The 12,632-nt window shown below is 43.6% G+C and overlaps 1 protein-coding gene across 2 annotated transcripts in view; it reads right to left on the bottom strand.

Annotated features, from left to right (window-relative positions):
• Window positions 1-12,632, bottom strand: part of Dnaaf9 (dynein axonemal assembly factor 9) — a 142,755-nt gene that overhangs the window by 37,192 nt on the left and 92,931 nt on the right. For both annotated transcript variants that reach the window (XM_021151874.2, XM_021151883.2), the window contains exon 21: window positions 6,856-6,959. In XM_021151874.2, coding sequence (XP_021007533.1) covers window positions 6,856-6,959 — 104 coding nt within the window. The remainder of the gene's footprint in view (window positions 1-6,855; window positions 6,960-12,632) is intronic.

Raw genomic sequence — 12,632 nt, 5'->3', positions numbered from 1 at the left:
AGAAACAGACATGCTTTCCCACTCCCACCTCGCTTGGCCTTTTCTACTCATACGGTCTCCATTCATACACATACAGAGAATGGTTGCTACCCACATCTGGCTGGGTCTTCCCACATCACTTACTAATCAAGACAGTCCTCCATAAACACACTCACAGCCAACTTGTTATGACAATTCCTCAATTAAGACTCTTCCTAGGTGATTCCAGATTATGTCAAATTGACAGATTAAAAACTAACCATCATACCAGGCACAAACCAGGAGGATGTAGAGGATGACCTTGAATTTCTGATAGGCTCGGCTCAGCTCTCCCGGGTAAAGAGTCCATTCCTTATCACATAAAGCATTTCTGCCACTCAGTGGGTTGCTGTTCATGCTTTTGCGTCTCCTCTGATGCACAGAATCTCTTAAAATTTATCTTTATTTCTTTGAAAAGGGTCTTGCTGTGTAGCCTTGACTGACCTGGAACTCACAGTGAGCCTCCTGCTTCAGCCTCCCAAGTGCCAGGAATACAGGCAAATGCCATCAAGCTCAGCTGGCACAGTTTGTAACACTGATTTGAGCCTGTGAGATGGCCCAGCTGGTAAAAGTGATTGCTGCCAAGCCTGACAACCTGAGTTTGATCTCTGGAGATCTACAAAGTGGAGGGAGAGAATCACGTCCCACAAATTCTCTGACTTCCACACATTCCCCATGTTAACTTCTACTCCAAGGAAGAGCAATCTCAGGAGTCACAGTATGATCAAATATCCTTCAACAGTACCTGAACTTACAAAGTGCTGGGAATAAAGGCCCATGCCACCACCATGCCCAGCCTCAGCTTAAGCAAGTACTTTAACCACTGAGTCATCTCTAGCCCTTTTTAAAAAGATTTTAAAAATTTTATTTATATGAGTACACTGTCACTGTCTTCAGACACACAGTAGAAGAGTGCAACCATTACAGATGGTTGTGAGCCACCATGTGGTTGCTGGGAATTGAACTCAGGACTTCTGGAAGAGCAGCAATCAGTGCTCTTAATCGCTGAGCCATCTCTCCAGCCTATCTCTAGCCTTCTTTAGAACTTAAATTAATTTTTAAAAGACATGGTATGATGTTTCATTCTTGTTTGCTTGAAAGAGGGTCTATTATATAGCCCAGACTGTCATAGAACTAGTTATGTAAATGAGGCTGGCCTTGAAATCACAGAGACCCACCTGCCTCAGCCTCTAGTGTACTGGGATTAAAGGTTTGTGCCTGGTGTGATGGTTAGTTTTTAATCTGTCAATTTGACATAATCTGGAATCACCTAGGAAGAATCTTAATTGAGGAATTGTCATAACAAGTTGGCTGTAAGTGTGTTTATGGAGGACTGTCTTGATTAGTAAGTGATGTGGGAAGACCCAGCCAGATGTGGGTAGCAACCATTCCCTGTATGTGTATGAATGGAGACCGTATGAGTAGAAAAAGCCAAGTGAGCACTAGCAAGCAGACAAGCAAACAAACCAAGCAAGAATGAGGTTAGAACAGGCTGGCCTATGAACTCATCTGCGGGGGACTGCACCAGAGGCGTCACTTTCTAGGCAAGGGATCCTTAACAGTGTAAGAAAGGCAAAGCTAAACAACAAGCAAGCAAGCAAGGATGTGTCCATTTATCTCTGCTCTTGTTATTTTAATTTTATGTAAGAGTGTTCTGTGTGCATGTCTGTCTGTGCACTATGTGTGTGCACTACCAATAGAGATCAGAGGAGGACACTGGATTCCCTGGGAATGGTCATGAGCTGCCACAGGGGTGCTGGGAATAGATGTCAGGCCTTCTGTTAGAGAAGCCAGTAATTTTAACTGCTCAGACGTCTCTCTTCAGGCCATTCTTTGCTCTTGACTATGGAGGCAATATGACTATCTGCTTCAAGTTCTTACCACTGTGACTTCCCTTCCCTAATCAACTGTAACCTGTCACTCCTTTACTGGCTAAACTGCCTTTTGTCAGAGTATTTGTTACAACCACTGAAGGAAGTTAGCGCACAAGGGCTTTCTCTATAGCCGAGGCTGCATGAACTTCCTATGTGGACCTGGCTGGCCTCAAAGCTATGCAATCTTCTGGCATCCACTACTGAGTGCTGCAGTTACAGTTAGGGACTGCCACCACATCTAGGGTGTGGAGAGCCTTTTGGGGTGCCGCTCAGCAGGAATCTGACATTGGCCATGACAAGGAAGTAAGCTCAGGGCATGATAAGGAAGTAAGTTTTGGCAAGAATCTAACTTTAGGCTGTAAAAGGGAAGTAGGGTAAGGCAGGAATTTTAGTCTTAGGGTGCAACAGAAGAACTAGGCTTCAGGCAAGAGTCAGACTTAGGGCTTGGACAAGGAAGTGGGCTCAAGTATTTAGGTCATTATGACAAGCCCTTTTAAACAACTGTCATGGGAGTAATCATGGGACTTAGCTTACCGCTTTGTTAGTTTCTTATTGTAATGCTCGCCCAAAATACCTGCATATAATTAAAATCATATAAAAAGTGGATTGGGTAGCCGGGCGTGGTGGCGCACGCCTTTAATCCCAGCACTTGGGAGGCAGAGGCAGGCGGATTTCTGAGTTCGAGGCCAGCCTGGTCTACAAAGTGAGTGCCAGGACAGCCAGGGCTACATGGAGAAACCCTGTCTCGAAAAAAACAAAAAACAAACAAAAAAAAAAAAGTGGATTGGAAAAATTAAATTTGCCTTCAGTCTCAGAATTGACTGGGGACACGCTACAATTTTGTCTAACTGTCTTTTTTCTTTTAAATCCTCACTCCAGTGCTGGAGAACCTGTTGACTGACTGAGCGGGCTTGGTCACTAGGGCTTTTAAATATTTCATAAGCTTAATTTACTCCTGAACACTGCTCTCAGATCTCCATGTGTGTACCATGTAGTATAAGTGCCTCTTCCTTACCAGTAATAAGTTAAAGAAAAAATTAAAAGATAAAATTATTTAAATCTATTAGACATTTATTTTGATTAAAAGGATTTATTCAATTATATATGTGTACATGGCTGCATGTGAATGCAGGTAGTAGGAGAGGCCAGAGCACAGACCGAGTCCTTTTGGAGTTAAAGGTCATAGTGAGCAACTCAACGTGGGTACTTGATTCTACAGAAGAGCAGCAAGTACTTTTAACCACCGAGCCATCTCTTTAGACCCTACTTTAAATTTTGTTTTTGTTGTTTGGTGACAATGTTTCTCTATGTATTCCTGGCTGTCCTGAAACTTACTCTGTAGACCAGGCTGGCCTCAAACTAAAGAGATCCACCAACCTCTGCCTCCCAAGTTCTGGGATCAAAGGCATGTGAAACCATTTCTAGCTAATTTTTTGAAAATCATTAATCAATCAATCAATTAGTTAACTTTTTGTTTTTCAAGACAAGTTTTCTCTGTGTAATCTTGGCTCTCCTGGAACTCAGAAGCTGGGCAGTTGTGGCGTATGCCTTTAATCCCAGCACTAGGGAGGCAGAGGCAGGTGGATCTCTTCCAGTTCAAGGCCAAGCCTGGTCTACATAGTGAGTTCCAGGACAGCCAGCACTATATAGAGAGACCCTGTCTCAAAAACCAAGCCAAACCAAACACTACTCCCACAGGTTAGCTAACCTTGCTATCCCAACACTGTTTTTCATTTTGTTTTAAAGATTTAATTTACTTTATGAATTGTTGGGTGAAGTGGAAATTTCTGGTTTCTTTGGAGACTCAGCTGTGTCATGCGATATTTTTCTGGAACTGTCTTATGAGAGGATGTTTTGCTGAGAACAGACACGTGGTGTTTTTCTGGAAGCAGCCTGGTGAAAGGGCCTGTGATGTTCTGCTAGAGCTTGAGGGACATGTGATGTTTAGAGAGGATATAGTATAACCCAATAGACAGTGGATGATGCTGGACAGCATTGGTACACCTTGCCATTCTTTACTGGTCATTGTTGGGCTTTGCTAACACTGGTCTCCACTGACAATGCTGGGTGGTATTGGTACACCTTACCATTTTTTGTTGGTCATCATTTGTTGTGACTCCATAGAGAGTAACACACCAACAAAACTTCTGGTGGTGTTCTGGAAGCTTCTTGCCGCTTCCTCAGATTAAGGTGGATTGGCAGAGCCTTGTAGTTTCTTCTAGATCAACCAGACATAGCTGATTCGTGAATGGTGTTTGTGAGTGGATGGAGCTGCTGCTCCCTGCTGACTCAGGTAAAATGTACTGCTGATATCTTGACAACACAGATTGGATTTGCTTCAAAGAACTATGTCTAAACAGGTCCACACCCTCCTTTGCTCTATTAACCCTTCCTTTCCACCACCTCTGGTGGGTGGTGGGCTAGAAGGGAGGTTTAAGAACCTGTATTAAAAGTAGGTTTTGAAAAATCTAAGCCTATTGTTGAGGGTTGATTTGGTACTGCTATTATTCAAGTGCTAAATTCTGTGCCCCAAGATCTGGGGCCCCAAGACAAATGAATTTTTACATACACCATCATTTGTTGCGCAAACTCTGCACCCCAACTTAAAGCTATTGGTTAAATAAAAATGGCTACAGCCAATTACTAGATGGAATAGAGTTAGGTTGATTTTCAGTTATCTGGCTGGGGTCACATGTAGGGGAGAAAGGAGGAGAAAGAAGAGAGGGGGAGCACAGAGGAGGAGAAGACAGAGAGAACAGGAGGTCTCCATTAGTCATGATGGACCAGAGTGAAATGCCTCCCCAGAACACAAGACTGCTGGAGCAGAGGTAACGTAGAAAGTTTCAAACAGCAAGCATTTGGGGAGCACACTAGGGAAGCCGGCCAATTGTTAGAGAATGAGATTAGGGGCAACCCCCCAGTAATTGTGCAGAGCCTAATAAATACATCATAGCATGAGTTTCATTCATTTGGAAGCTAGATGGAGATAAAAATATAAGGTGAGTTTACAATGAATGTGTTGCCTAGATATATGTATGTGTACCATATGTGCGCCTGATATCCATGAAAGTCAGAAGAGGACATAAGATCCCCTGGAATGGGCTGGTGAGATGACGGCTCAGTGGTTAAGAGCACTCACTGCTCTTCCAAAGGTTCTGAGTTCCCAGCAACCACATGGTGGCTCTTAAAAAAAAAATCTTTAAAAAATAAACAACTTAAAAAAAGAAAAAGATCCCCTGGAACTAGAATTATTGATGGTTGTGAGCTGCCATGTGAGTGCTGGGAACTGAACCTGGATCCTTTGTTGGACCAACAAGTCCTTTCTTCTTTTTTTTTTTTTTTTTTAAGATTTATTTATTTTCTGTATATAGAGTACACTGTAGTTGTCTTGTCTTCCAACACACCAGAAGAGAGCGCCAGATCACACATTGCAGATGGTTGTGAGCCACCATGTGGTTGCTGGAAATTGAACTCAGGACCTTTGGAAGAGCAGTCAGTGCTCTTACCCACTGAGCCATCTCTCCAGACTCCTTAGCACTGTTTTTTAAATGACTTACACTTTCTTGATGATGAAAGGAGGAGGAAGAGGAGGAGGAGGAAGATCATGAAGAAGATCATGATGATGATAAATGGTTTCGTTTTTTGATTTTGGTTTTTGTTTTTGTTGTTGCTGTTGTTTTGTTTTTGAGACAGGGTTTCTCTGTGTAGCCCTGGCTATCCCAGAACTCACTCTGTTCATCACTCAGGTTCATCACCAGGCTAGCCTCAAACTCAGAGATCCATCTGCCTCTCCTTCCCAAGTGCTGGTATCAAAAGTGTACACCCAGCTGATGTTTGAAGACTATTTATAAAAACTACTATTAAAACCCCTTTAACGGAAGGTTGGCTAAGTGATGTAAGAGTGCTTGCTGTTCTTCCAGAGAACTTGAGTGCAAGTTCTAGCACTCCATGTTAGGCAGTTTATAACTCCCTGTAATTAAAGCGCTCTGGATTCAATGCCCTCTTCTGCCTTTCGCAGGAAACTGCACTCATGTACATACACACATATACAGACAAGTTAAACAAAACAAGAAAACAAGCCAGGTGGTGGCTCACACCTTTAATCCCAGCATTCAAGAGGCAAAGGAAGGTGAATCTCTGAGTTCAAGGCCAGCCTGGTCTACATCGTAAGTTCTAGGACAGCCAGAGCTACACAGAAAATCCTATCAAAACAAACAAAACATGAACAAAGCTCTCTCTCATCTGCTAACGTCATTCAGTCTGCCTAGCTGATGCTCCCGAGTTTCTAACACTTTTTTGCTGAAGAAGGATTTGATCATGAATTTATCTGTTGAGTCGTCCATCCAAACCACTTTACTCCATGTTGTTCAGTTGAGGCTGAGAGCAGACCAGGCGGAAGGCCCACCCCTGAACTCCGCTATGGCACTGAGAGAGACCACATAGGTTCTGGCCAGTGACTACATAATGGGGAAAACCTAGATCTACCACCTTCTCCCTAAGGGGAGGAGTGATGCCGGTGTGCATGTTCTTAGGGAGCACATCTGTGGAGGGAGAGGTTAAACTGTCATGGAGGAAGTGAGCAAGTTTTACATCTTTGTTGTATTAATTCTTTCTTGTGGCTAAGGGATATGTTAGAGCCCCATCAATTCCACAGGATGAACCTTCCAGCTCTGAAGGTGTGAGCCTTGGGTCTGTGTGAAGAACCACTGGAGGTGTCTTTCAGCTATTTCCAATGTGTCTTTGGGATTAAAGGCTTGGCCATGGGCCTAGGCTGACTCCTCTGACCAGCAGGCCTTTCTGGTTAAGCATGGAGGTGTTCTGGGAGTGCACAGGCTTCTTTCTGCTCATTCTCCTTGCTGGCTTGCTCCAATGGCTACTGGGTTCCTGCCATTGCCACACGGTAATGGGAAAGGGAAATGGGATGCATCTCAGAGCACCCAGGCCAGGAATGAGTGGCACATACCCCATCATAGAAGGAGACGGCATCCACATGCTCCTTGGCAATGACGATACTTCCGTGATGACGGTGAGAAAAGAGAAGGCCACCAGAGAAGAAATACACACTCCCTACAAGAAGAATAATGCTGGTCAGAGCTGCAGTGCTACATCCTTGGGCTAGAGTCTTGAAGTGACTAGAATGATAATGTGTCCTTCCTGGAAGGAGAAGAAAATAGTCTAAAGAAAGACATTTATGTTCCAACTTTTGGTATTCAAATAATATATCCCAAAGAATTAAAATTTCCCAAGGAATCACATGCTGAGGAAGGGAAGGACTACAGTCCTGAAAGCAGATTTCACACACCTCTGAGAACTTATCCAACAGGCAGGACGGAACAGAGCTGAGGCAATGATGTAATTCACGATGAGTAGGACAGCACCTTGGCCGGGGCTCTTTACTCAAGCATTCTCCTGCCTCTACTCGCCTTCTTTATTTACTTACTTATTTACTTATGATTTTCAAGACAAGGTTTCACTATGTAGCCCGGGCTGTCCTGGAACTCTCTGTGTAGACCAGGTTGGCCCCAAACTCAGAGATCCACTTGCCTCTGAGCAGAATTAGGGAGTTCAACATCACCTTTGGTTATACAGTAAACCAAGGCTAGCTAGTTCCATATTAGAAATGAAAAAACAACTAAACTAATAAATCTAAAAACCAGCGCATGAGCGCGCGTGCGCGCACACACACACACACAAAATAATCTTCTCTCTAAAACAAAACCAATGAAACAGAAAACTGAAACCCTGCCCTGCACAGAACCTGGAAGACAGACATAGTACCACTGTACTCCAGGGGGGTGATTTAACCTTTTTCTAATGGGATCCATCTCTATTCTCTGCTTGTCTATTTGACTGGTATGTGTGGGTGGGTGGCCCAGCCTATCTTGTGTGGTAGCTTGTTGTGTGTGTCTCTGAGACTCAGGGAAAACAAAACAAAACAAACCAGAAAACAGCCATACACCTATGTAGGCTAAACAATGGCCTTGAATAGACATGACCCTGACCACACTGCTCTTGCAACTCACTCCCTGTTTAGCAAGAGACCTTGAAGGAAGGTCAGAGAGGCTGCTACATAGTTTATTCTCTGCAATAATGCTTATGGAAACCTTGCTACATCTCCAAGTGGCTGTCCCTTCCTCCTACCTTTATTGGTTGTCTAAATAACCAATAAATTAAAAGTCAAATTACATAGGAGACTGTAAGAAACACTTAAAAAAAAAAGTTGAAGCTTCCTATTAGACACTGTAAAACCTTTGCTTATGGAAAGGAACTCAAAACTTTTTATCTCCCCTGGTAAAACCTTCATGCTACAGGCTTAATCCTGTCAGTGGTAACACGTTTGTTTAGTTAGACAGAGGCTGCTGGTTCTCAGAACTTAAGTCACCTAAACGTCCAAGGTCTTCCCTCTTTCTTTCCTTTCCCTTTCAATGTCTCTAAAAATTAGCCAATCTCAGAACTGCTTTTGACTGCCCGCCCTCAAGACTCCTAATGATATGCTCAGCATAATTAAGAGCTGTTTTTCTGAAGACACCCCACCCCCTCATTGGGTTTCATCCAATAACTGCAGTAATGGTTATTAGACACCACTATCAGGTGCACTTACACAACCTGCGTGCTGATCCTTCTGGTCTGGGGAAGCTCAAATAACCTTCCAGAGCCTCAAACAGCAATGAAGCACAGACACAGTTTTTGCTTAAGAATGGGGTAAGATCAGGTATGGCTGCTCAGTGCTTGCTTGTGACTGTGGAAGTTGCTGCAGGAGGACCACTGCCAGGAGTTGGGCTAGCCTGGGCTACACAGAAAAGACCCTATCCCCAAAAATCTCAAAGAGAAAAAAACCAAAACAAGCAACCTCCCAAAACAAAAACCAAAAGCCAACAACAACAAGCATACATATTGTCAGCTGATGTGGAGAAGCAAGATTCACATTCCTTTATTGGGAGTTGTCAAAGGAAATAAGTTTAAAACAATTTGGATATGTCTCCTCCATATCTCCCTGACCTTGGAGAGCCTGTATGTAACTCTTTTGATCTTCCCTACCTGGTAAAACTTTTTTTGCACAGAGATCCTCTGTACTCCCAGACCTTGACTCCTGCCCCTTCCCTATCATTTCTTTTGGTCTGATCGTTTTAAAATTAGCCAATCTTGAAAGATTGTGAGGTTAGACCCACACCAATCAGAAAAGATACTGTGATCACCTGTGTTAGAATAAAAACCAAAGTGTGTCCTGTGAGAACCCAGGCCAAGTCTCGCTCAGTCCGTGGATCCTCCCCAAACCCTGGGCCCCGCCCCTACCCTGAACTTCTCCTTCCAGTGGGCTGGGCTTCTGCTTCCCTCCCCTGGCCTGATCCCTACAGAACTCAGACATTTTGGTGCCTGGGTTGCCTCTTTTGGTTGGGGGCGTCTCTCTTGCTCTTCCTCCCCTATCTCTCCTTACAGTCTGGTTTAGTCTGCCCACCATGTTCAGCCTGGACTCTGTACGCTTTCTCCTTTACATCACTATATAGTCTCTCTGATTTAGTTGCTTTCTTTGGAGTAGTTACCTCCTCCTTCCTTCTAGTGTTTCATTCACTTCCTAGCCCAGTCTGGGTTCTGGTCCACACACGCTTTTTTACAAAAAGAAACTGCCTTGCCAGGCTACTTTTGCTTTCTTTGCATGGTCCTTTCTGCCACCCTGAGATTACTCTTTAGAATCTAACACATTGGTGAGTTCTCCAGGTTTGGCAGAAGCTAGCTCAACCCTAAAGAGATCATATTGCTCATCTAGGGACCAAAAAGATGGAATGCCCACAGTTACTTTACAAATACCTAACCTTTTCTTTCTCTTTCTTTCTTTTTAGATGTATTTATGTGTATAAATGTTCGCCTGCATGTATGTATATATATTCCATGTATACCTAGTGCCCACAGACATCAGAAGAGAGAATAAAATATAACTGAAATTATAGACGGCTATTGACTATCATTGTGGGTGGGTTAATGCTCTAGTCCCTGGAAACATTCTTTTACATTTTTCTTTTATTTTTCTTTTATGTGTATGAGTGTTTGCCTGTATATATGTGTATGCACCACGTGTGCGCAATCGTTATGGAAGCCAGAGGACCTTGAGGAGACCTTAGCAAGAGACCTTAAAGGAAGATCAGAGAGGCTGCTATATAGTTTATTCTCTGCAAAAATGCTGGATGCCCTGGGATTGGAGTACAGGTGACTGTAAGTCATCATGTGGGAGCTAGAAATTATGCTTGAGTCCTCTGTGAGACTAAATAAGGCAGACAAGACCAACTATGAGATTCTGACTTGCTGACTTATTTAGTGATTTACTTAAAGCATTGCTCATTTCTAAGCAAGACTCCATATGTTACCTGGAACAGTGACCTAGAGAAATAGCCGGAACAATGGGTTACTGCCCTTAACAAGAGGACCACAAAAGCTGAAAGCTTACAACAGCCATGAAAAAAGATGACAGCCATGCACACTTGTGTAAAATCTTTCTTGCTCGCTCACCCATCTTGTGGTTTTAGAGGACAAAATGAACATGCAAACTGGACCCAGAACCAAGCCCTTTCAGGGGCTGTCCTGGCTTCCTTCAGGAAGCTGTGACATCTCCAGTTTGCCACTCCTAACCAGTGTCAAAATGTTTACTCCAGAAAGACTGCCACAAGGTCAGCCAATGCTCTTAATTGCTGGGCCATCTCTATAGCCCAACTTTAATCTTTTTTTAAAGTATCTGTCACCAGCCTCCTGTGGACATAAGCGAAATGAATATGGGCAGTGTGAAGGCAGACCTTTACTGCCCAGACTACCCTGTCCTATAGACTACCCTGTCCTATAGACTACCCTGTCCTATAGACTACCCTGTCCTATAGGTAAAAACAACTTAGTCTCCAGAGTGTTTTGTCCCATGCATGTGAACTGCACCTCTGCTCCTTATTGTTGAACAAACTATCCCAAAAGGGAGGGAGGAAGGAGGGAGGGAGGGAGGGAGGGAGGGAGAGAGAGAGAGAGAGAGAGAGAGAGAGAGAGAGAGAGAGAGAGAGAGAAACAACAACAGCAGTAACAGCAGCAATAAAACACTGTCCCATTTGATCAGGGTAGGAGAAGGAAGGAGCAAGAAGCAACCATTCACAGAGCCCTACAGGGAACAGTAAACCTATATACACATGGTCAGTTGATTTTTAACAAAGGTAATTAAATAAACGCATTTCCAACAAAGACAAGTCAAAGGAGAAAGAAAAGTCTTTTCAACAAATGGGGCTGTAAAAACTAGATATTCATATGTAAAACAAGCATTCAAAAAGACCCCTGACGTTGGAAATTCTACCCGCTGCCACCAGCCACAGAAGAAAATGTCATTATTTTACAGGAACAGTGATCCTGAGAAGGATTCCAAACCAGGTAATGCAAAATTCCTGTCTAATGAACAAAGCTTCAAAGTAAAGTCAGACATCGGGTGTGCTGGCCCACACCTTTAATTCTAGCATCGGGAAGCAGAGGCAGGGTATCGCTGTGAGTTCTAGGCCTGCCTGGTCTCAAAAACCAAAACAAACAAAACAAAGACACAACCACAACACCTCGGTGGCAGGGCCTGATCAAGTCAATGATTATAACCATATTCTAGATGTTCAAGAATCTGGAAGAACTACATTAGCTTGGTATATAAAGAATTAATTTTTAAAAGATTCAAAATGAACTCTTACAGATGAAAAATACAGAAATAACAACAGACAAGGTTAGTGGCATCGTGCAAGGCACACGTCAGTACGAATCTTAGGGGCCACAAAAAGGTCCAGGGGAGGACAGTTTCTAGAACAAAGGCCGTGTGTGCTGTTCAAGGAGAGATACTGAGTGGTTAGGCACTCTTGCTCTTCACACACAAGCGCACATGCACGCACGCACACACACACACACACACACACACACACACACTCACACACACTCTTTCTGGTCATTCTTCTAACCATTTCAAGCTAAAAGTCATTTACACGGCGTCCACACGGGATTAAATTACCTGGAGCCTGCAGTACAGATCTGGGCCGGCTCACAGTAGAGAAGGTTTATGCAAGGACCATCCTACTCTATTTTTGGCACTTAAGCTTCCTTAGGTTCTGATGAGCTCAGGGTTCTAGAGCAATACACAATATGGAAAAATGGACAGACATAGGATACAAGCAAGATAGGATACAAGCTGGGCATGGCACAAGCCTACAGCCCAAGCACTCGGGAGGCTGCAGTGAGATCACTATCCATACAAAGCTAGCACTGCTGCACAATGCCTTCTAGTCTGAAGCCTGAGCCACGGGGAGAGACTCTGCTTCAAGAATCAGTGAGATAGACACTATGCAACATAAAATGCTAAGAAAAACCATTCAGAACAACTTCGCTGATGGAGAGGGGATGATAGACTTTCAATGAACCCTACACACACGCTACTGGGATGGAAAAGGTTAGTGGTGGCACTCACCTGGAGGCTGTTTGTGCAAGTTTGAGGCTATCCTGGGCTACACAGAAAGACTCTATCTCACTCCCTAACTGAAAGAAAAAGAAACGAAAGAAGAATTTCTCTATTCTATTTTGTGGAAAAGTATAAATATACTAATCCATAAAGCTAAGCCAATCCTGAGTACAAGCAAATCAAGAAGCCCAGAGACAGCCCCACCCAGAGCAAACGGCCTGCAGGTGGGTGGTGCAGAAGTCGAAGCCCCAGCACCTCACAGAACAAAATAAAACAAAACCAAGTAAGAG

The sequence above is a fragment of the Mus caroli genome, unplaced genomic scaffold, assembly GCF_978045245.1.
Source record: "Mus caroli unplaced genomic scaffold, Mus_caroli_1 scaffold_2, whole genome shotgun sequence".
NCBI classification, from domain to species: Eukaryota; Metazoa; Chordata; class Mammalia; order Rodentia; family Muridae; genus Mus; species Mus caroli.
Note: the sequence above shows the minus strand (reverse complement) of the source record. Positions and strands in the feature narration are given on the sequence as shown.